Here is a 25,698-nt window from a genome sequence, read left to right as displayed (position 1 = left end):
GTGGAACAACTTGCCTCCAGGAGTTGTGAATTCTCCAACACTGGAAGTTTTTAATAAGAGATTGGACAATCATTTGTCTGAAATGGTATATAGTTCCCTCCCTGAACTGGGGGTTTGACTAGAAGATCTCCAAGGTTCATTCCTTCTGTTCTGTTCTGTTCTGTTCCGTTCCGTTCCGTTCCGTTCCATTCCATTCCATTCCATTCCATTCCATTCTCTCTTGTGATTCTATGGGCCAATATCCCACAACTACTGTTCTTCAACTACTTCTTTACGTTTTTCTATGTTTGGCTGGTACTACCAACAACAGGATGGGATGATAGCAGTGATGCTCTAAGTGTTCCTGTACTGTATTATGTGCAAAACACATGGCATTGGTTGTACTATACCTGATGGTAAGGGAGAACCAGTAATAAGGCTACATATTAGATAAGAAAGATAACGTTTAGAAAAAGATGCAAAGCTATTTCTTTCAAAAGACAAATTATCTCAGGAGATTAAATTAAAAAAGTCTTTCCTTTTATTTGAAGAGGTACAAATAACTTTGTCACCCAAAGGAACCTCCTAGTCCCTTCAGACACACATCTGACGTGACATTGAGTTTTTCCTTGAACACTGGCAATGAGACAAAGCATAGGAACTCTTTTGAAGAGTTTAGTTATTTAAGGGTTTCAGCATCTCTTCCACCTATTACTGCTGAGTTTAGGTAACTATAGCTTGAAGTGACTGCTTTTCAGTTAATTGTAGGGCTGGTTCTATGGATGACTTTGAACTTCATTGCATTCAGTTTTATAGCTTTGAGTACACAAGTACAATGGAAGGATCGGAGACACTTTCAATTGAATTTTGTTGCAGTTCTGTGCCAAAGATGTATCAGCACATCCTTGCTTTGGTGTTTACTATCAAGGAGATCAATAGGAACCCTGAGCTCTTACCGAACATCACATTGGGTTTCCACATTGTGAACAATTATTTTCCTGTGAGGATAACCTATAAGGCAACCTTGAGCTTACTTTCTACACAGCAGAAGTTTGTTCCCAACTTTACCTGTGATTTAAAGAAAACATTTATTGCTGCTATTGGAGGACGTTTGGCGGAGAGCTCATTCATCATGGCCACAGTTCTTGCCAACTACAAGATTCCACAGGTATATCCTTGAGATGGTGCCCTAGAAATCCCAATTTCTTTAATTCCTTCAATTCTTATAGAACATTTATGCCGCATTCCAGAGTTGACCTTCACAGGGCAAATCTAGGAGAACACTCTATTGTACATAGAGTTAATATAAGTATGAATAAATTATAGGAATGATTAAATATTTAGAATTTTTTTGTAGTTTCACCCTAATATTGAAGATTAGCAAACTCCTGTTGGCATGAATTTCAAAGTGGTTGGGCCACTACAGAACATACAAATTCAGGCAGTCAAACTAGAAGACTTTTGTACATCATAAATGCCTGGCTTTTGATAGTGTGCTGTTTTAGTGTTTTCACATTCAGTTAATATGTGCTCAGAAACAGATAGACAATCTTTTAACTGATATAATACTGCATGTATATGAATTGACTGCATAATTTCCACCAACATTTGAATGCTTACTTTCTGTCTTAGCTATGCTGAAAATGAATCACATTTCATTTTCATATGTAATGGCCCTAATTATTTGCTACATATTGGCTTTCAGCTTGCCTATGGAACATTTTCTTCAGTACATGGTGAGAAAAATCTATTCCCATCTTTGTACCAGATGGTCCCAAGTGAAATGCATCAATACTCTGGGGTTATTCAATTACTTCAGCATTTTGGATGGAATTGGATTGGGATCTTGGCTATGGATGATTACTATGGGGACATGTTTTTGCAGGAAATTGAACCATTGCTTTCCCAAAACAACATTTGTTATGCTTTCATATTTAGACCACCACAGAAAGCATATGTAGATGAATATATACACTTGATTGCAACGGAGTTAAGATATGATCAACTCTTTATGGATGATAAAGTCAAAGTGTGTTTAATCTATGCCCTAACTCCAGCCATGGAAAATCTGAGAATTATCATCTTTGTAACATCTTGGACTTCATTGCCATCTTTGGGTAAAGTGTGGATTATAACATCCCATTGGAATTTTGAATCACTGTCCATTCAGAGAGTTTGGGATATACAGAGTTTCCATGGTGCTCTGTCATTTGCAGTTCGCTCAAAAGAGCCCCCTGGATTCCAAGAATTTCTTCACAGTGTAAGGCCATATTGGGCAAAAGAAGACAATTTCATTCAGAATTTTTGGGAGCAGGCATTTGACTGCCCATTACACTCTTCTAGTTTAAATGAAGATAACAAGGTATTGTGCACTGGGGATGAGAACTTAGAGAATCTGCCAAGTATATTATTTGAAATGAGAATGAGTGGTCACAGTTACAACATTTATAATGCAGTGTTTGTTATGGTACATTCTTTGCATGCATTACTCAAGTCCAGATCCAGACGTAGAAATGCAATAGGAACAGAACAAGTAATATTTCAGAATTTAAAACCATGGCAGGTATCTTATTTTGTTTCTAACACATAAAGATTGTTTGTTTAACTGCATTGTGTAGTAATGCTACTGGTAATGATGTTACATAACACTCTTATACCAATGAATTCTGGGCCATGGTCTAAAGGTTGGGGACCCCTGATGTAGATGATACATCTGTGGCAATGATACTAGCCATGTATCATGGAATTTGAGATACACTATTGTAAGTGTCCTTTCTGGAATGGATTCATATTCTATGCAACCCAAAAAACTGCATGTTGTTTGATTAGGCCAATCATTGTGAGTTCTTGGAAATTCTATTTACCGTAACACCTATTATAATTTGTATAGCATAAATCTCTGCCTTGAAGATAACAACTATGTTTAATACTTTGAAAAAATTGAGGCTAACATAACAGTGGTTAAAAGGAATTAACAGTTAACAGTTAATCTGAAAGAGAGACACTGATTGTCTTCATACATGTTCCATTTTGTAAAATATGGAAGATGTATGATGACAACCATTTTGATCTAGTAGTTAAATCACCGGACTAGAAACTGGGAGATGTAACTTCTACATGATCCAATCTGGGTCAGCCATCATGACCAAAGGTTTTGTCTTCTGAGCTATCAGACTTGCGATGGAGCCAGAGTCCGCTAGAGAGAAGTTCTCTGAAGATGAGCTCTAACATGAGTCTGAAAGCTCGGAAGACAAAACCTTTGGTCATGATGGTTGACCTAGATTGGATCCTGCAACATTAGCCTGGCACATGTAAATTCTTCTTCGTTCTACTCATGTAGCCAGCTGGTGATCTTAGGCCAGCCGCTCTCTCTCAGTCCTAGAAAAGATGCAATGGCAAACCAATTCTGTACATTTTGCCAAGTCTTGCCCAGACAGCAGTCAATATTGACTTGAAGACAACCTCAATCCTTGTTTGTGTTTTACAAAGCAGGAGAGTTCAGCTTAAAATAATTTTATGTAGTTGTTACGATTTCAAAGTCTTACTGTTAATTTCTTTCTGTAAAAAATACAGTTTCATTCTTACTTGCAAAGCATCGTATTCAATAACAATATGGGAGACACTATTACGTTTGATGAAAACAGAGAACTGATTATGGGTTTTGATGTTGCAAACTGGATTACTTTCCCCAATAATTCCTTTTCTCGAGTCAAAGTTGGAACATTGGAACCTCAGGCTCCACCAGGCAAAGGTTTAGCTCTTAATGACAATCAAATTCTATGGCACAGAAGCTTTAATCAGGTGAGAATTCTCAACTAATAACAAAAATAAAACAATTGTCAAATACATGGCAGTAATTAAAGAAAATGATGTTTCTGTCTTTTGGAATCTTTTAAAATGATGTATAACATTTTCTATATACAAATTTGAGTACTAATATGTCCATGGGAGGTTTATGGCAAATGGTTCTGATTGCATTTGGAACAAAAATTGCCAAATGCAACTGCAGATAGTCCTAGAAATACAACTGTTCATTTAACAACCTCTGGGGGAAAAAGTCCTTTATGACCTGCCATTGAAGCAAAGATTACTCCTTGCTTGTTGTCATGTAATTACATTTCAGGCACACGGCAACTTGCTCGGATTTGTGAACAGTTGCAGTGTTCCATGGTTACATAACTGCACAAGTCAAAAAGAGGGCTGTGAAAATATTTACAGACCCTTTGCATCCTGGACGTAAATTGTTTCAACTCCTACCCTCAAAACTATGCTATAGAGCAAAACTAGGCACAAGAACAGTTTTTTTCCCGAACGCCATCACTCTGCTAAACAAGTAATTCCCACAACACTGTCAAACTATTCTCTAAGTTTGCATTACTATTACTATTAGTCATCTCATTGTTTCTATCACCCATCTCCTCCCACTTATGACTGTATGACTGTAACTTTGCTGGTATCCTTAAGATTTATATTGACCGTTTCCTAATATGATTTGATTGCTTATTTCTTCCCTATGACTATCATTAAGTGTTGTACCAGGGGTGAAATCCAGCAGGTTCTGACAGGTTCTGGAAAACCGGTAGCGGAAATTTTGACCAGTTCAGAGAACCGGCTAGTGAAAATTTTGAGTAGTTTGGAGAGCCTGGCTGGCCCCAGAGTGGAGTGGGAATGGAGATTTTGCAATATCCTTTCCCCAGGAGGGACAGGGAATGGGGATTTTGCCGTATCCTTCCCCTGCTATGCCCACCAATCCTATTTTTGTCAACAGTTGTATGATAAAGTGCTGCTGAGTTTTGTCCAAACCAGGCCCTAAGGTTTTGAAGCCATGATGTTCTTCTTTTGCCTGGACCTTGTTTGCCTTCAATCTTTCCTTGGAGGATTACGTGAAGGATGCCGTATTTTTCTGGGTGTCGCATCACATGTCCAAAATATTCTAACTTTTGCTTTTTAATGGCTTTGATTATTTCCCCTTGCTTACCCAGGTGGCTTATCACCTCCTCATTTGTGATTTTGTTAACCCAGTTTATACGTAACAGTCATCTGTAAATCCACATTTCAAATGCTTCTAGTTTCTTCAAGTGGTTTTCTGTCAGAGACCAACTCTCTACTCCATAGAGCAGGATAACACCTGACAAGCCTGATTTTCAGTCTTAGGCTTATGTCGTGACTGCAGAATACCTTTTTCATTTTGAAGAATGCTGTTCGAGCTTTTGCTATCCTTGTCTTCATTTCATTGATCCCAGCTTTCATGTAAATTAAAACTGAGGTACGTGATCCTTTCAACTTTTTCTAATGGTATTCCTACCGAATTTATCAGTGGTAAATTAATGGGTTGTTTGCTGACGACCATGACCTTGGTTTTTGAGGTGTTAAGCTTCAAGCTATATTTTTCAGATATTTCTGAGATTCTGTTGATGAGGAGTTGAAGGTCTTCATGCTTACTGGCAAGCAGAACTATATCAGCAGCATATCTTAAATTGTTGATCTGAACATCATTTACTTTGAGGCCAGCATCAATGTTTTCCAGTGCTTTGTTGAAAATTGACTCAGAGTAGATATTAAATAACAGCAGAGACAGAATACAGCCTTATCTGACCCCTCTTCATATTTCTGCATCATCTGAATATTTTTGACCTAGTCTCACATTTGCTACCTGATGCCAATATAGATTCTTTATGATTCAGATGTCTTTGTCATCTAGTTCCACTTGTTTCAGGATTTGTAATAGTTTGCTGTGTCTTATTTTGTCAAATGTTTTTTTCAAAATTGATGAAGCACATGTAAACACTGTGATTGACATCTCTACAGTGCTGTATAAGAACTTGAATACTGAATAGGGCATCTTGTGTACCAAGATTGTTTCTGAAACCAAATTGTGTGTTACTTAGACACTCCTCAATTTTGTTGTATAGTCTTGTGTCAACTATTCTCAGGAATATTTTCAGGGCATGACTCATTAAGCTTATTGTTCTGTATTCAGTACACTTTGCATTTATTTTTGGGGGATTGTCACAAAAGTCGACTTTAGCTAATCATTTGGTATCTTTCCTGTTTCATATTTTCGATTGAAGAGCTGCAGTAAAAATTTCTTCCCATTGTCTTCCAGCATTACTATTATTATTAGTCATCTTATTGTTCTTATCACCCATCTCCTCCCACTTATGACTGTATGACTGTAACCATGTTGCTGTATCCTTATGATTTATATTGTTTCCTAATGTGATTTGATTGCTTATTTGTACCCTATGACTATCATTAAGTGTTGTACCTTATGAGTCTTGACGAGTGCATCTTGTCTTTTATGTACACTGAGAGCATATGCACCAAAGACAAATTACTTGTGTGTCCAATCACACTTGGCCAATAAAGAATTCTATATTCTAAACAACTATGTGATTCAGTAGAAAAAGTTGAAAGGATCACATACCTCAGTTCTAATTTGCATGAAACCTGGGACATGACCTCTGAAGTAAAGATAAGGATAGAGAAAGCTCGAACAGCATTCTTCAAAATGAAAAAGGTCTTCTGCAGTCATGACATAACTCTAAGACTGAAAATCAGGCTTGTCAGATGTTACATCTTTTCTATCCTGCTCTATGGAGTAGTGAGTTGGTCTCTGACAGAAAGCTACTTAAAGAGACTAGAAGTATTTGAAATGTGGATTTACAGGCGGCTGTTATGGCTGTTATGAAGACGTGGCTCTTCCGCCAATTAAACTGATCCGTTTGGGGGTACACTGGTATAATTTTAAATCATTTTTTAACTGGGTTATTGATTTTAATTTTGTATTGTATTGTGATTTGTATTGAAGTTGTCATTTTGTAAGCCTCCTTGAGTCCCTAGGGAGAAAGGCAGCATATAAATCGCAATCAATCAATAAATAAATAAATAAATAAATAAATAAATAAATAAATAAATAAATAAATAAGCTGAACAGACAAAATAAAAAATGTGGAGGTGATAAGCCGCCTGGGAAAGTCAAGGGAAATCATGAAAACCATAAAAAGGTGAAAGTTAGAATATATTGGACATGTGATGCAACACCTGGAAAAATATGGCATACTTCACTTAATCCTCCAGGGAAAAATTGAAGGCAAATGAGGTCCAGGCAGAAGAAGAACATCATGACTTCAAAATCTAAGGAACTGATTTGGACAAAGCAGCACTTTTTCATGTACTGTTGATAAAAATAGGATGGCCAACATGATCACCAACATCCTATAATGGATATGGCACAACAAGAAGAAGATTCACTTTGCTACCATTATAAATATGGCTGAAAAATTGAATTTTTCACTTTGTATCCTGACTTGCAAGTGCAACATCTTATGACTGAAATCCAGCACTCCATTGTGATTGTATGTCTGGGACTATCTGTACTGCCATTTTCTGGTTTTAAACATTCTGGCTGCAAAGACCCTACATTGCATTTGCTCATCTTCAGAAAAAAGTATTAACTAATGAATCCATTAGGAGTAATCCAAACACATGTCAGATCCTATTTATCATAATTTTCTGCCCTTCCAAGTCTTCTACTAGAACATCCAAAGAAATCAAGGCCAGTTCCTTCTTATTAACTCAAGTTTCCTCATTTTCATTTTCTTCTGCTTCTTTAGCCTGGATAGGGGTTCTTGTTTGTGAAATTTGTATTAATGGAGGTATTTTAATCTCTGACTCTCTCATACCTATTATTGTCTAGGTGCTTCCTCTTTCTGTGTGCAATGACCACTGCTATCCAGGCTCCTGCAGAAAGAAGAAGGAAGGAGAGAAATTTTGTTGCTATGATTGTGTGCCCTGTTCAGAAGGACAGATTTCTGATGAAATAGGTAGGACAAAAAGATATGAGGACTTTGGCTAGCTGAATAGCAAAAATCCAGTCTGGTGCATGTATGTATGTATGTATGTATGTATGTATGTATGTATGTATGTGAAGTGTTTTCCAGATCCTGTTGCTATGGTTCACTTGTGCAAGCATGCATGTGCAGCACTTCCACACATGGACAGAAGCATCCTGCCGCAGTTGTTACTGGTTTGCCTGATCCGGTGCGAACCGGTTGCAACCCACCATTGGTATGTATGTATGTATGAATGTATTTGGAACAAAACAAGAAAAAGACCTTCCCCCAATAATATACTATCTTCCCTCACTCTATCTTCCTTTATTTTGCTCTCTCATATATCTTCTTCTCATGGATTATATGAAATTAAAATTTTAAACTAAAGTTTTTTTATGAAGACATATTGTCATTTAAACCAGAAATGCTTAAATGAATTCTAAATGAGTTTATTCATAGGCCAAGGCAACATCAGTTTTAAATGAATTGAGTAATCTGGGTCATATTCTTATCCTTCCATTGTTGAAGATTAAATATGTCTCTAAGCAAAAAGAAAATATATGTATTTCCATTGTATAAATGATTTCCATTGTATAAATGATTTCCATTGGCTTTTACAACTAGTGTCTCTTTTTTTAAAAAAAAACCAATTTTTTTATTTTAAAACAAAAACAAAACATGAAACTATCGTCATTCCAAACAATTACAGACAGTGTATCGATAGGTTAACATCCTTTTGTGCTCAATCCCATCTTCAAAATATCAATATATGACCAAGGCTTATTTTCCATAGAAAAAAAAATTCACATATTTTATCTTAATATTTCACTTCCACTTCCACTTCATATTTCATCTCCATGTTTTATTATCTATCCATTGATAAAACAAACCCCATATCAAATAATATTGTTTATCTTCCTGTTCTCTTATTTCAAATGTCAGTTTACTCATTTCAGCACAGTCCATCATTTTCTTAATAATTTCTTCATCAGTAGGTATCTTCTCTCCTTTCCAGTTCTTGGCAAATACAATTCTAGCCGCTGTTAAAACATTTACAATTAAATATTGCAATTCTCTATTATATGTTTCTGGTAAGATCTCTAATAAAAATATCTCTGGTTTAAAGTCAATATGTCTCTTTATCATTTTTTCCAACTACGTGTGTATCTTAGTCCAATATTTCTTAGCTTCTATGCATGTCCACCACATATGGTAGTATGATCCTGGAGTCTGATGACACTTCCAGCATTTCTCCGACTTATTCTTGAACATTCTGGCTATCCTCATCGGGGGTAGATGCCACCTGTAAAACATCTTATACAAATTCTCCTTATATGCTGTAGACATTGTCATTTTATAGTTATGCGACCACAATTTTTGCCATTTCTCTAAATCAATACGATGACCAAATTTTTTTCCCCAAGCTATCATTGATTCTTTAACCTGTTCTTCTCCAATTTTATCTCTAACAAGTATCCATATAATTTTTTAATTACATGATTATCAGAACCCATTAAAATCTTATCTAATTAGCCAAACATTATAAAAACCTTCTTGTTTGAGATCTTCTTCATATCTAGAACGTAGTTGCGTGTATAAAAACCAATCCATCTTATATCCCTGATCTTCTAATTCTTGCTTTAATTTAAGTTCACCCTTTTCATCCAATAAGTCACTATATCTAACAATTTGTTCCCTTTTAAATACTACTGAATATGAAAAGGCTTCAATTGTAGATACCCAGACTGGAATCTTCAAATAATAATATTTTTTAACCTTCTCCCAGTTCAACAATAAGGCTTCTCGTATCTGGTGCCTTCTAAAGTACCTTTTATGGTCTGCTTGAGGTACTGTATATAGCAGTGATGGCTAACCTTTTTGCCATCACGTGCCAGGAGAGGGGGGGCGGGGGAGGATCGCATGCGCACATGCCCGTGCTCATGCACACGCAACCCCACCCGACCCCCCACCCCCGCTCCTGGCACATAATGGCCTGGTAGGCCTGTTTTTCTTTCTTACCTGGCTCCAGATCCTCTCTATGCATCTGGGAAGGGCGAAAACAGCCTTTCCCACTCCCTTGGAAGCCCTACGGAGGCTGAAAGGGCTCATTTCCCAACTCTTGGTGGGACAGGAAGTGACATTTTTTGCTGTTCCCAGCCTCCAGAACCTCTACAGGAGTCTCTAGAAGCCTCTCTAGGAGTCTCTGGAAGCTGGGGACAGGAAAAAACATCATTTCCTGTCCCACCGGGAGTTGGGAAATGGGCCCTTTCAGCCTCCATAGGGCCTCCAAGGGAGTGGGAAAGGCTGTTTCTGCCCTTCCCAGATGCATAGAGAGGATCTGGAGCCAGGTAAGAAAGAAAAACGGGCCTTCCCCACCCCCCAGGCCCTCCAGAGGCAGGAAACAGCCTGTTTCCCTACTTCTAGTGGGCCCAGAAGGCCCAAAAATCAGCTGGCTGGCGCGCGCATGTGCCCCAGAACTGAGCTGGCATGCCCACTAATATGGCTCGCATGCCATAGGTTCGCCATCACAAGTATATAACTTCAATTGCCTGAATAAATTTCTTGCCAAAACCCATCTCTTCCATTTGGAGCATCATGAATCACCAATTTACATTGTCAAAAGCTTTTTGTGCATCTAAGAATATCAAGGCCATCTGCTTTTCAGGATGTGCTTCATAATATTCTAAAGTGTCCAGAATTATTCTTATATTGTCTCTAATTTGTCTTTTTGGGAGGAATCCATTTTGATCTGTATGTATGAAATTATTCAAATATCTCTTAAGCCTTTCTGCCAAGTGAAAATTTTATAGTCTGAATATAGCAGGGATATAGGCCTATAGTTTTTGATTTGTTGTGGGTCTGTATCTTCTTTATGAATCAATGTAATATACGCCTCAGTTCATGATTTGGATATTTTCTTCTTTGTCATCACTTCATTCATAACATCCAATAATGGGAGACTTAAAGATTCTTGTAATGTCCTATAGCAGTGATGGCTAACCTTTTTGCCATCATGTGCCAAAAGTGGGGGGAGCCCAAAGGGGTCACATACGTGCATACCCACACCCAGAATTCAATGCCCCCCATGCCCCACCCCCCTGCGCATGCATGTGCGACCCCCCCACGCCCCGTTTTGGGCCTAGCAGGCTTCCCTGAAGCCTCCTGAGGCTGGAAACGGCCCATTTCCAGACTTCTGGTAGGCCCATTTTTCACCCTCCCCAGGCTCCAGAGGCTTTCTTGGAGCCTGGGGAGGGTGAAAACAGCCTCTTCTGCCCCTTAGAGGCCCTCTGGATGCTGGAAATGACCCATTTCCTGACTTCCAGTGGGCCCAGCAGGGCAAGTTTTTGCCCCCCCAGGCTCCAGAAGCTTTCTTGGAGCCTAGGGAGGGAAAAAATGGCCTCCCCCACCACGCTGGAGGCCCTCTGGAGGCCAAAAATGCCCTCCCAGAGCCTCCGTGCAAGCCCTGTACCTACTTGGCATCCAAAATGGGCTAAGTGGAGATGCCTGGGAGGGGAGGGATGACGTGGGCAGGGCCAGCCGAAAATCAGCTGGGGAGCTGAGTTAGGTTCACATGCCCACAGATATAGCTCTGTGTGCCACCTGTGGCACGTGTGCCATAGGTTCGCCATCATGGTCCTATAGTATTTAACAGATAAACCATCTGGCTCTAGTGTCTTTCCATTCTTTTGCTTCTTAATTGCTTCTGTTAATTCCATCATTGTTATAGCTGAACAGCAAAAATCCAGGCTGGCGCATTTATGTATGTATGTATGTATGTATGTATGTATGTATGTATGTATGTATATATGTATGTATGTATCGGGAGGGTTCCAAATACCGTCACAACCGGTTCGCTTGTGTGTGTGCACGATGGGTGGGCGGACCCTCCCACCACTGCCACTACCAGTTCACCTGATCTATATGTAATTAAAATTTTTAACTAAAGGTTTTTTATGAAGATATATTGTCATTTAAGCCAGAAATGCTTAAATGAATTTATTGATAGGCCAAGGCAACATCAGTTTTAAATGGATTGAGTAATCTGGGTCATATATTTATCCTTCCACTGTTGAAGGTTAAATAAGTCTCTAAGCAAAAAGAATATATATGTATACATTTCCATTGTATAAATGATTTCCATTGGCTTTTACAACTAGTGTTTCTTGATGCCTCCAAAATAGTCCAAGCACAAGGGCTGTAAGCAAAGAAAAAACAATAGACAATGTAATAAAGAAAAATCCCAAAGGTTCATTATAACATTCATTATAAGACAGGGGAACACTTTGGGAAAACATTGATGTTTATTGGGATATTCAATTCAGCTATTACTTTCTATTTATTGGAGATGTAGTTCAAAAATTTGTAAATATTTGAAAATACTAAATTGATCATTTGACCATGATCAAATAAATACAAATGACAAATTAATGTATATGATGTCAGAAAAATATAACTTCATGAAGCATTACTCTCTTCACATCTGCAATAACAGTAAGAGTCTTTTCCAGTAAAAATACAGTATAATCTAATAAAATAATTTATGATCCATTAAATCATTTAATTTGGTTGTTCTGATTGATTTCCATAGTTTAGACAAAATTGGCTTCTCCAATTTCTTATTCTATCTGTTCCTTAAAATACCACATAAAATTGATCTCTTATTATCAAGTATTTATAATATTTATTTCTACAAACCTATTTGTCTCTGAAATTGCAAATATTGCTCATCCAAACAGGAATGGCACTTAAGGACCTATTTGTAAATCCCTCATTGTACAAATGCAGATAGCGGACAGAAACCCCTTTTATCTGCTTTTGTTTTTCGAACAACATTGTCTGTGCATAACAAAGGATCCCAGGTTTAAATTTATGTTATGAGACTGATGTATGTTTTGGCATTAAATTATCAACATCAATTGTTCTGTACATATTTTATACTGATAGAAAGTTTGTTATATTTGAAAAAGTATCTTCTTTTTTCTTTTTCCAGATATGGATACCTGCATGAAATGTCCAGTAAATGAATATCCCAACAATATCCAAAATCAATGTATTCCCAAAATGTTTACCTATCTCTCTTATAACGAATCTTTGGGAATCCTGTTTGTTACTTTGGCTATTGTTTTCTCTTTAATGTCACTCCTTGTGGTTGGACTATTTTGGAGGCATCGAGAGACTCCAATTGTCAAAGCCAACAACTGGAGCCTCACTTGTACCCTCCTTTTCTCCCTTTTATTCTGCTTCCTCTGCTCCTTCCTCTTCATGGGAAGACCTGAAAAAATGACCTGTTTTCTCCGACAAACAACTTTTGGCATTATCTTCTCAGTGGCCCTTTCATCTATATTGGCAAAAACCATGATTGTGATTCTGGCATTTATGGCAACTAAACCAGGCTCTGGAATGAGGAAATGGGTAGGGAAAGGACTGGCCAATTCTATTGTCCTTTTGGGTTCCTTCATCCAGGTGGGAATTTGCACAGTTTGGTTGAGTACCTCTCCCCCTTTCCCAGATACAGACCTGCACTCACTGAAGGGAGAAATCATAATGGAATGTAATGAAGGCTCAGTGATCATGTTTTACTGTGTCCTGGGTTACATGGGCTTCCTGGCTATTGTCAGCTTTAACATTGCTTTTCAAGCCAGAAAGCTTCCCAGCAGTTTCAATGAGGCCAAGTTTATCACTTTCAGCATGTTGGTATTTTGCAGCGTTTGGCTGACTTTTGTTCCAACCTACCTGAGTACCAAAGGGAAATACATGGTAGCTGTGGAGATCTTTTCTATCTTATCCTCCAGTTCTGGTTTATTGGGCTGTATATTTTTCCCCAAATGCTACATCATTTTACTGAGACCTGAGATGAACAAGAAAGAACATTTAATAAGGAAAGAAAAGTAATTATCTTTCTGTATTTGTATTTAATGAAATATTTTTCTTTGTACAATGTTCTTTGTACATTAATTCACCCTGATGGAATTTAGAGAAATCTCCCCGACCTTGATTTAACTTAATTTATGCATAAAATTTAGGGAAAAGAAGTATAAAATTTTAAAAGAAGATGTGTTTCAAGATCAAAGAATGGATGTGTCCTGTCCAGTTTAATGTGAATGATGAAAATTTTGATTAACATCATCAGATGTGTTCATATATTGCCCAAAGCTGCAAGAGTTGACATATAGAAATATGAAATTATATATCATTGGCATCCTTCAGTCTCAAGAGACTATGGTATCGTGCTTTGGAAAGAGGTCCTAAAACAGCATCTAGTGTGACTAAAAAGGCCAATTTTAGAGTGGCAATCCCTTCCACATTGAGGACAGATACATTCTGTCCCCTGCCCAGATCCTAGATTTCGCTGGTTCTGGGACTGCCTCTTTGCCTCAGCCTGCTGAACAAGTGTCTATTCGAATTGGAGAAGGCCATGCTACATCTTTAGCCTCCAAGTTGAACGATCGGAGGTCAAGGTTTCCCAGTTGTTAATGTCCATTCCCAGGGCCTTTAGGTCCCTCTTGCAGATATCCTTATATCGCAGCTGTGGTCTCTCTCTGAGGCGCTTTCCCTGCATTAATTCTCCATACAGGAGATCTTTCGGAATCTGATCATCAGCCATTCTCACGACATGCCTGAGCCAGCTTTGCTGTTTCAATAGTGTATACATGCTAGAAATTCCAGCACATTCCAAGACTCGCTATTTGGAACTTTATTCTGCCAGGTGATGCAAGAATTCGTTGGAGAACAATGCATATGAAAGGTGTTCAACTTTCTCTCCTGCCGTGCGTAAAGGGTCCAAGATTCACTGCAGTACAAGTGTATGCTCAGGATGCAGGCTCTATAGACCTGGATCTTTGTATGTTCTGTCAGCTTCTTATTAAGCCATACTCTCTTTGTAAGTCTGGAAAATGTGGTGGCCACTTTACCAATACGTTTATTCAGCTCAGTATCTAAAGAGAGGGTGTCAGAGATAGTTGAGCTGAGGTACACAAAGTCATGGACAACCTTCAGTTCTTGTGCAGAGACTGTATTACAGGGAGGTGAATCCATGTCCTGAACCATGACTTGTGTTTTTTTCAGGCTGATTGTTAGTCCAAAGTCTTGGCAGGCCTTGCTAAGACTGTCCATAAATTTGTCAATAGTATTGCCAATATTGCTGTGATTATAAGATTAGTTACAAACTGCAAAGATTCAAACAGGCCAATCTCCGTCTTGCAATTAACTACAAGACTCCCCCGCCCTAGTTAATTGCTCACTGACTCACTATATAAGTAGGAGCTTGTTGCCTGCCAAAACTATTCAGCAAGCCAAGCCAAGACAGCCGAGAGCCAAGACGCCCGAAGAAACCTGGACTCAGAGAGTTGAGTAAAGAGACAGAGCTGGAACAAAGTCACTGCCTGATGCCTGAGCTAGAGCTGAAGCTCAGAGCCAGAGAGCCAGAGAGAAAGAGAGCTTGCCTTTGCTGAGCTGAGCATGCAAGCCAGCATATGCCTGCAAGCTAGCATCTGCTGTAGTCTCTGAGCTGTAGTTGCTGCTGCACTGTAACAGTTGTTGAAGGTCTTCAGCAGAGTGAGCAGTGATGGCAGCATCGTCAACGAAGAGGAAATCCCGTAAACATTTCAGCTGGACTTTAGATTTTGCTCTCAATCTAGAGAGATTAAAGAGTTTTCCGTTTGATCTGATCTGGAGGTAAATACCCTCTGTTGCAGTTTCAAAAGCATGTTTTCAGCATGACAGCAAAAAAGATCCTGAATAAAGTTGGTGCAAGGACACAGCCCTGCTTCACTCCACTTCGAATATCAAAGGAATCTGATGTTAAGCCATCAAAAACTACAGTGCCCTTCATTTCCTCATGAAAGGATCTGATGATGTTGAAGAGCTGAGGTGGACATTCAATCTTGGAGAGAATTTTATAAAGGCTATCCCTGCTAACCAAGTCAAAAGCCTTCATAAGCCTTATATGAAATTATATGTTTGTGTGTGTGTGTGTGTGTGTGTGTGTTTGTGTCTGTGTGTGTCTGTATATCTGTTACGAGGATTGATGGATCAGGCCCAATGAAGAGACTTGAGTCATCAGATTAAATATATCTCTTTTATTTACAGGTTCTGCACATCATCACTAGTTACATCAGGATCTGGAGAACATGGAGGAGTGTGCCCACCTTTTATACCTGTGGGCGGGGATTCAGGTAAGGAGGGGTCTATGGGAGGAGCTGACCAGTTGGATGTCTGGGTTAACCCCTGCACTACTGAGCTATAGCTGAACCTTGGCAGGGTAGGGCATTTATACCTGACAAATCCCCTCTAAATGCCTGACCTGTGTCTGTAATCCTGACTGACTGTGTGGTGCCTTGAGGCGAATGTTGAGCTTGGAAACTAAGTGTGAGTGTTGTTTGCCTTGTAGAGGTTTTGTGAGTATGTCTGCGGTCTGCTCTTCTGTATCGCAGTGTATGGCCTTTATGAAACCGATTCTGGAGAGCTGTCTCACGTGTTTATACTTTATGTCTATGTGCCTTGACCTTTGCCCTACAGCGTCGGACATGGATATTTCTATGGAGGCCTTGTTATCCTCGTAGATATTTATTGGGTAAGCTGGTTCTCTCCACACGCTGGCGAGTAGGTCGTCGAACCAGATGAGATTGTTGGCGGCTTTGGAGAGGCATATGTACTCAGCTTCAGTGGTCGAGGTTGCCACCAAGATTTGTTTACCTGTGTACCAATGCACCGGACTGTTAAGTAGAATATGTACCCAGACGTGCTTTTCTGGCTTTTGGCATCTCTGGCCCAGTCAGCATCAGCGTAGCAGGAGAGGATGGGTTCGTCGGATTTTTCAGGCTCTAGGGTTAAGCATGCATTGGCACTTTGTTTCAGGTATCTTAGCACCCTTTTCACCACATCCCAGTGGTATGTGGTGGGTTTGCTCACGTGCCTGGACAGTAAATTAACAGATAGAGCAATGTCCGGTCTTGTCCAGTTAGCGATATACAGGAGGGAGCCTATGACTGACCTGTACAGCGTGTTGTCTCCAAATTCGGGTGATTCATCATGCATGTTTTTTAGGAAGTCCATCTGCATGGGTGAATCGCACCCCTTGGTGTCTGCCATGTTGCACTTATGGAGTAACTCTTCTATTTTCTCTTTCTGTGACAGTTGGAAACCTTTTGGTGTTTGGTTGACTTGTACCCCCAGGTACCGGTTTATCCTTCCAAGGTATTTTAGGGTGAAATGCTCGCTCAGTCTGCTGGCGAAGGTGTTGCGGTTCCCTTCGTGCTTGTTGATATATAGTATGTCATCCACGTAAACTAGGATGTATTCTGGCGAGTCCCCCTCTTTCCTGGTGAAGAAGCAGTTGTCAGCTATGGTCGCCGTGGATCCCATAGACTTTAGGGCCTCTACCAGGCATTCGTACCAGCGTTTGCCTGATTGCTTTAGCTCGTACAGGCTCTTGTGAAGTAACCAGGTGTCCCCTCTGTTGGTTTCTTTGCTGTGGGGCGCTCTGATGTATATTTCTTTGTCTAGTTTGGCGTGCAAGTAGGCGGTCTGCACGTCGAACTGGTGCACCTCCAGCCCTAGCAGGGATGCGATGACCAAGGCGCTTTTGACGCTCTCTGTTCTTATGGTGGGCGAATAGGTGTCTGTGTAGTCCTCCGGAAACCTTTGAGCAAACCCCTGGGCAACTAATCTTGCTTTGTATAGGCTTTGGCCACCCTCTAAGTTCTTGATCTTGAAGATCCATCGGGTGCCTATTGTGTTTTTGCCCTCGGGGACTTTGGTGTGGGTGTAGACCTCTAGCTTCCTCAGACTGTCCAGTTCTTTGGCCATGGCTAATTCCCACTTTGCCCTCTCCCCCTGGGGGAGTCTCAGTACCTCTTCGTAGGAGTTTGACGTAACGTGATTCGTGTGCACGTGCATCACGTAATCATTTAGCCTTCTTGGCAGTTGGTTTCTGGTTGACCTGACCGGTCTGACTACTGTCTGCTCAGTGTCATGCAGGTATCTGGCCTCTCTTTGTGTTAGTGAGTCGACACTTATCTTGGGATGATTCTCTTTCCATCCCTCAACCTTGATGCCTTGGAGATTGGGCTTGGGCCTGCTCCCTTCCTGTCTATCCACTGTCTCGCTTTTGTTTTGAGCTTGCTCGATTGGACTATCCTCTCGCTTGGTGGGTACCTCATTTAAGTGTATTCTGGACCAGTTGGCTTGCTCATGGAATGCCGCTGTTCTAGATACCACAAATCTATTATTGCTGTCCACAAACCTGAAGCCCTTGGTTCCCGGCTCGTATCCCATAAACCTCAGTCTTCTGGATACCTTATCCCCTTTCTTGCGCAACTGCTTGGGTATGTGTACATCAGCAGTTACGCCGAATACATGTAAGTGTGCTATCTGAGGCTTCTTGCCATACATGAGCTCGTATGGTGTTTTGTCTATCGCACTGGACCATGTTCTGTTAAGTGTGTAGTTGGAGTAGACCAGGGCTTCAGACCAGAAGTGTTGGCCAAGGCCCGCGTCCTCTAAGGCGCACCTGACCATTGTTTGGAGCGTGGAGTTCCGTTGTTCTGCGACCCCATTCTGAAAGGCGGAGAACGGGGACGACGTAAAGTGAATCACGCCTTTGGACCTGAGCCAATGGGAGAAGTCCTTAGATAGAAACTCAGATCCTCTGTCGGTCATGATTTGTTTGATCCGGGTGTTGTTTTGGGTTTCTACTCTTTTGTAAAACTCCTTGAATTTTTGGAAGGCCTCATCCTTTTTTCTTAAGGTATAGACGAAGCCATATCGACTATAGTCATCCACTATAGTGAGGAAGTACCTTTTCTTATAATTTACGGATGGCCTTAGGGGCCCTACCAGGTCCATGTGGACTAAGCCGAATATTTGTTTGGTGGCACGTAACGACTTCTTGGGTCTGGGTTTTACCTTTAATTTAGAACATTTGCACACCGAGCAATCGAGGTAGTTTTGACAGTTTTTTATTTTGATACCCTCAGTACAATTGGCCATTTTCTGGACCACAGGAAAACTGGCGTGCCCTAGCTTCCGGTGTAGCAGGTGAGCGCAGTCGTCATGTATGGGTTTGCCTATTGAGGGACCCCTTTGGGTGTGTCTTTTGTGTTGTGTTTCTTGCGTCATGTTACTATCGCTATCTATCTCTCTCCCGTCTACCTGTTCCCCCTCAGTCCTGCCCTGGTCAGTGTCCTCTGTGTTTTCTGAACTGGTGTACACGCTGTGGGTGTCATTCTCATAGAAAGTTATATAAGGTAACCCTTGGTTGATGGTTACTCTCCCTATATCTTCCCCTTCCTTGCTAACTTTGACATTACCTTTTGTAAAAGTCACCTCAACCTCTGATTCCTTGCTAAGCTTTACTGTGGGGTATCTCCGGGACCAGCAGTACCCCCTCTAATTTCCCTACGCCTGACAATGTAACTGTTCCCTTGCCCGTCACTCTAACCTGTTTTTGGTCCGCAACTTTGATCGAAAAGTCCTCCCTCTTGAATGATGAGAGTAGTTTCTGATTGTAGGTGGTGTGGTTGGAGGCTCCCGAGTCTAGGAGCCATGAGCTGGTGCCTTTGTCTTGATGTGTGGTGTGTGTGTGCTCCCCTATCCCGTATAAGGATCCTGTCCTGCTGTCGCGCGAGCTATCTCTGTTCCCTCTCCTGTCCCTGGGATTGGGTGAGTCCCTGCGCCTATACCTTTCTTCAGATGTGTGCCTTTCCGTTTGTCTGTACCTATGCTCTGGCCTGCCCCTCTCCCTATAGTTCTTGGGGCAGTCCCTTTTGATGTGTCCCCTCGACCCACAGATGTAGCACTCTGGCGTGTTGTGCTGTTTCTCTTGGATGGCTACTCTCTTCTCACTCTTATGTTCTCTGGGAGGGCCGGGGCGGCTCCTTCTCAGATTATCTTCCACGATTAGCTTGTTGGATAGCTTCTCCATGGATAGCATTCCTAGACTAACGGTGTCTAAGTGTGTTAAGAAGTTATTCCATGAGTGATCTAAAGAGTTAATTATCACGCTTTTCATGATCTGGTCGGAAATAACTTCTCCCCTAAGGTGTAGCTCTGCTCTGGTACCGCTTAAGGACACTAGGTGCTCACTCATGGGGGTCCCTGGCTTAAGTCTGGCGGAAAAGAAGTCTTTGGAAATTTGTGTGGTGGTGGACACACTCTCACTGTAGAATAACCCAAACATTTTCCCTATAATTTCTGATACTGTGAGGTTATGGCCAATACAGTGGTAAATTGTGGGGGATATGCTGGCAATTAAAAGATAGAATGCCCTATGGTGCATGCAATCCAGCTCTAAAGTCCATGGCCTCTCTGGGGGGTCATTAATAAAATGAGACATGTTTTCTTTTAGGAACACCACCTGGAGCTGCTGTGACCACTCTAGGATATTGCCCCCATCCATTCTCAACTTGGGAAAGTCTATTGGTAAGTTCCCAGCACTATTTGTAAAATTACTTACTGCTGGCTGCTGTCCATGGTTCCTTATGTGCCTATAGCAGCAGTAAGGCATGGGAACGCTTGCCGGTAGTTTAAAAGTCCCGCTTTGTAATTTTTTTCTTTTTTCTTCTTCTAGGCGGAAGAGCGCATGCGCGAAGTCCATTTCAGCTCCGCCGTCGCCGTGGAAGGACCTGTTCATCGCGGCTCCGGTGTAGAGGCCTCTATCGGTCGGGTAGGCCTCGGCTTCGGTCTTGGGGGTCCAGGTGTGCTCCGGAAGACGTCGTCCAGCAGCTGCTTCTCCGGAATGAAGATCCTGGCAGCGCTGAAGCTCCAGCGATGGCTGTAAGTAGCTGCCCCAGTCCATGCGGTCCGGGGTGTGCGGCCTGGGCGATCGGAGGCGCGGCGTCCCTGGGGTGCGTAGGTGGGCTGGCGAGCTGACACGGGCGTCGGTGGCTCTCGGGTGGGTGCTTCGTTGCCCCTCTCCTCGCCTTCCCTTCTGTTTTGGCCTCTCTGGTTTCTCTTTTGTAATTTTGAGGCTTGGACCGAAGGCGGCGGCAAGGGTCTTCATGGCCCTATCTACTTGCCGCTCACTGGGGGTGTACCAGGGGTCGGAGTCGGATTCTGTCCCCTCTCCCCGGTCACTTTCATCATGTCTCATGGTCTGGTATTTTTCGCGTGCCGGCCATTTTGAATTCTGGCTGCCGATTGGTTGGGGGTCGGCCATCTTGTCCGACCACATGGACAAAGATGGCCACCATTTCAAATCTTGAGCGGGGCTTCGGGGCTCGGTGGCCGTTGGGAGTGCCCTTTTGGGCGATCCACTCACCGAGTCCAGCTCCTCGAGTTCGGAGTCCGAGTCTTCTTCTCTCCTTGCCACCTCGCGGTCGATTATGAAGCTCCGCAGGTCGGCAAGGAGGTTCTTGTCGCCGGCTCGCTCTTTCAACAGCTGCAGGACGTCGAGTCGCAGCTTTTCTTCTTCTTGGTCATTGTGGTGAGTTCTTTTCTCTTTCTGGATCTCCCCCTTTCCTTCCATCGCGGTGGTTTTGGGGGCGGTCAGGGTTCCTACCTTCCCTGGCGAGTCCGATGGGTTGCCTTCCCGTTGCTTCGGAGGTGTCGCCATTCCGCAGGTAGGTATGGGTCCTTGTCTTGTGGTTTGGTGTCACTGGGCCTTACAAACCATCCTCTGCTACCATATTGTTACGAGGATTGATGGATCAGGCCCAATGAAGAGACTTGAGTCATCGGATTAAATATATCTCTTTTATTTACAGGTTCTGCACATCATCACTAGTTACATCAGGATCTGGAGAACATGGAGGAGTGTGCCCACCTTTTATACCTGTGGGCGGGGATTCAGGTAAGGAGGGGTCTATGGGAGGCGCTGACCAGTTGGATGTCTGGGTTAACCCCTGCACTACTGAGCTATAGCTGAACCTTGGCACGGGTAGGGCATTTATACCTGACAATATCTGTGTGTCTGTATGTGTCTGTGTCTGTGGATCTGTGTCTGTGCCTGTGTGTGTATGTATGATGTTTAGGAACTGTTAGAAAACCAATTTAGCAAAAGAAAGAGGAATCTTGAAGGTTGCATTCTTGGGTACTGAAAGTGTCTTGACTTGATTTAGGTTTACATTAGACTTTCACTACAGGAATTTTGAATTGTATTTATTTGCAAAATATTTATTTTTAATTTACAGACAAAGTATACTTAATATTCTTTCTTATTTTTCCAGCTATGTGCTGTATACTTTATTTCAGCTTGCTTATTGAACATTTACACTAATATATGGTAACAAAAATATTTTACCATTGTTGTACCAGATGGTTCCAAATGTCTATTAATACACTGAGGTATTCAAGTAGTTGGATGGACATGGATTGATCTCTTGGCTGTGGATGATGATTTTGAGCCCATGAGTTTGTTGAAAATTGTACCATTGCTCTCTCCAAACAACATTTGTTATGTTTTCATACTTAGAAGACTACAGTTGACCTATGTCAATGAATACATACACTTGATTTCAATAGCATTAAGATATATAATTTTTTTAATGGATCAAAAAATTCACGTATATTTTGTATATGGAGTTTATCCATCCATGCAAAAGTTGAGAGTGATAATCTTTCTAGCATCTTTGATTTGGAGAAAATAAATCCTTAAAAGGGGATATATTTCAACATGAAAGGATGGAAATGTCCTATTCAGTTTAATGTGAATGATGATTACCTGTGTGTAAGTTTTAAATGGTTTATTAAATTTCAAATATAAAAATTTCAAATATAAAATTACAACAAATAGGAAAAAGTAGGCAGGGGGTGACAATGAGAAAAGCTTAAAATTCACCCAAAGCAATATACCTCTCTTTGATATGGGTACAATTATATAATAACATAATCTCTTGTTTTAGTTTAACTAAAAGCAGATGCAAACCTTAACATAAAATTTATTAGATATGTATACATAAAAGTATACATATCTAATAAATAAATGATACCAATAAACAGCATCATAGTCTCTGACTCTAAATATATAACCCATAATAGCAGTTCCACAAATGCACATAATAGTACTAGGTACTTAAATATTTATACTTTAAATTTAATCAAATTCATAAAAGCATAAAATAAATGTAGATCCAATTTGATTTAGTGGTTCAAGCAACAGGCTAGAAACATCCCTACAGTAACTTTGAGCACTCTGATACAAGTTAAAAAAAAAAAATAGATGGCCAGCTTTTGAAAGTGTGTCTGATTAAACATGCCATGACACCCCCTCCCATAACTAACTATAACCCAATATGCTGAGCTTTTAACCCTGCATGTTGGGAAAGCAGTGCATTGCCCAAACTCTCCCACTACACTCCTGCAGTTATACATTCTATTACATTTTATTAGAAAGATGCAAAATATTTGATTTATAAAATTTTGGGTGAAGAATGTATTTCTGCAGGAACAAAGGAAAGAAAAAGAAAGAAAAAAGAAAAGAAAAGAAAGAAAGATAAAGAAAGGGAGTTAAATTTCCAAATGAATGCAGGAATTGTATTGATAGATGAGCAAGGCAGATTGGATGGAATGGAAATTAATTCACATGGGATTAAGACTTTGATACTGGGAATTTATGCTCCAACTGATGATAAAAATAGTATTTTATAAATAATCTATAAAGAATTAAAAGGTTTTCTTATGAAAGTTGGTGTTTGATGGGGGATTGGAATACAGTGATCACCCACAATTTGACAGAACTTCTCATATGAATATTAAAATCACCCAGGGCAAATTACCAAAAGATTTATTTGATCCTGATGGGTTATTAATGTAGCATGAAAATGAATCTAGTATACTAGATTTACCCAGTATTCCATATTTTTCGGAGTATAAGATGCTCCAGAATATAAGACACAGATTAGTTTTTGGGGAGGAACTTAAGAAAAAAAATTCTGCCTTTGCCTACCAGCATCCATCGGCATTCATCATTGCAGCAAACAGCAAAAAGCCTAGTCAGCTTCAGCACGTTATCGCAGCCTGATTCAGCATGAGTAGCTGATTGGCGGTTGGATCAGTTTCCCAGAATACCGCTAATCAGCTATTCCAGGCTGCGGGGATTGCCACAGCCCATTGCTGCCTCAGCGTGTCACATTTTTAGCCTTTGCATGTCACATTTTTGGCCTCTGCATGATCCGTTTTAAACATGTTCCAGGCTGCCGGGATTCCGCACACCACCACTGATCACCACCATTCATCGCTGATTGCTGCCGATGCCGCCTCTGTATGTCACATTTTCAGCCTCTGCACATCACATTTTTGGCCTCTACATACCCTGTTTTTGGCCTCTGTGTGTTGCATTTTCAACCGGTTCCATGCAGCAGTGATCGCCGCCGATTCCCGCTGCCTGGAATAGAAAGAAGCAACACAATTTTCACCCATTTTTGGGTGGTGGTGGTGGAAATGCATCTTATAGTCCAAAAGTACAATACTTTTAATCACTGCTATCAATTTATTGTATTTATTGCCTATGGCATTTTTATGGTATAGAAAGTATCAAAGGAAACTGCTCATTAAATACAAACTTATAGCTCTTTTCTCAGGAAAGATGTGCAAAATATTGAGAATTGAAGATTTAATTGTTTCCCCAATTATTGTCAAAATTACGGGTTCCTTCTTTAGCATTACTGATGATATTACTCTCAATTTTTGGAAAGTTAGCCTACTGAGAGTGCTTTTGCCTATTTTCAAAATATAATTTGTTGAATAGTATATAGAGAGCTATCTTTTTAAACATTTCTATTCCAATCCTCATTTCATATTCCAAACTGTTTTATCTCTATTTCATCTCAATAGTTATATAGGCCATATATGTAAGGTAATAAAAATGATACCTTGTAGTTTAGTAGGGTAGAGATAGGATATTTTTCTGTGCAGGGACATCTATGTTTTTTAGGAAATTATCAACACTGGGATGGAGTTGATAGCAATGATGCTTCTTGTGTTCCTGTTCTGTATTACATGCAAAACTTATGCTATCAATTGTAGCATACCCGATGACCCTCTTCCTATAGTCCATCAATTTGCTCAGCCAGGAAATGTTATTTTGGGGGCAATTGTCCCTCAAGCCTTCTTCTTTCATAACAGCCCTTCCTTCACAGAAGATCCTTCTTGGACATTGATCAATGAAGTGATGTAAGGAGTTCTATTTTTTTTCTCTTCACAATAGTAAGTGCAAAATAATTGAGGGTGGGGGTGGGCGTGGGCATGGGGAGAAGAGTTAAGCAACAGGATTATAAAGTGCCAAGTTATTAAAAATGTTCATATCTATAATGTTATTGGAAATTTTCTATTAATTAGTTTTGTCTTCTTTTGAAGTGTAAGAAGTTGGCTACTGAGTAGAAAACTCATCACGGATTCATACACTGCACCAAATTCTTTTATCCTTCTTCTGAAGTTCACTTTGTGATTCATAAAGCATTTGTAATAGTTTATGACAATTTGTCAGAAGGCCAGGCTAATAATAGCAGTGCCTATCTTCAAAATATCCTTTGTTGAATAGTGTATAGAGTGAATAGTGTATTTCTATTCTAGCTCTCATATAATATTCTAGTATTACTCTAATAGGGGTATGATCCAAAAAGTCATACTCTATGCATTTGTTGTTTTGGTCTCTTTTAGGTAAGGCAATTTATCTTTACCAAGTGGTGAGATTATGGAAGGGAAAATAAACACATGGAAGCTAGGGTTGCCAGGTCTGCTTCCAAAAAATAGCGGACAAGCGGGGGTGGGGTGGGGTTAAGTAGTAAAAAAATTTTTTTTTACAATTAAATTATATATTTTCTTACAAACATTTTAACACATATTAAAATAATCACTTCAAAACTTTACTTAAAATTCAAAACATCAAATATATTATAATAATATGTAAAATATTAAATTACATTTTACTTTGTGTTGTGTGTATTTT

At 40.3% G+C, this 25,698-nt stretch overlaps 1 protein-coding gene across 1 annotated transcript; it reads left to right on the top strand.

Annotated features, from left to right (window-relative positions):
- The first annotated feature begins 868 nt into the window (after positions 1 to 868).
- LOC117668698 (vomeronasal type-2 receptor 26-like) lies at positions 869 to 21,691 on the top strand. The gene is made up of 9 exons (XM_087893602.1): positions 869 to 1,147; positions 1,685 to 2,542; positions 3,553 to 3,780; positions 7,679 to 7,805; positions 12,805 to 13,702; positions 15,903 to 15,988; positions 20,161 to 20,234; positions 20,383 to 20,588; positions 21,518 to 21,691. The coding sequence occupies exons 1-9, from the start codon at positions 869 to 871 to the stop codon at positions 21,672 to 21,674; spliced, it is 2,913 nt and encodes a 970-aa protein (XP_087749728.1). The 3' UTR covers positions 21,675 to 21,691.
- The last annotated feature ends 4,007 nt before the right edge of the window (positions 21,692 to 25,698 follow it).

Source organism: Pantherophis guttatus, chromosome 4 (genome assembly GCF_059756535.1).
Source record: "Pantherophis guttatus breed Tessera chromosome 4, ASM5975653v1, whole genome shotgun sequence".
Taxonomy (NCBI): domain Eukaryota; kingdom Metazoa; phylum Chordata; class Lepidosauria; order Squamata; family Colubridae; genus Pantherophis; species Pantherophis guttatus.
Note: the sequence above shows the minus strand (reverse complement) of the source record. Positions and strands in the feature narration are given on the sequence as shown.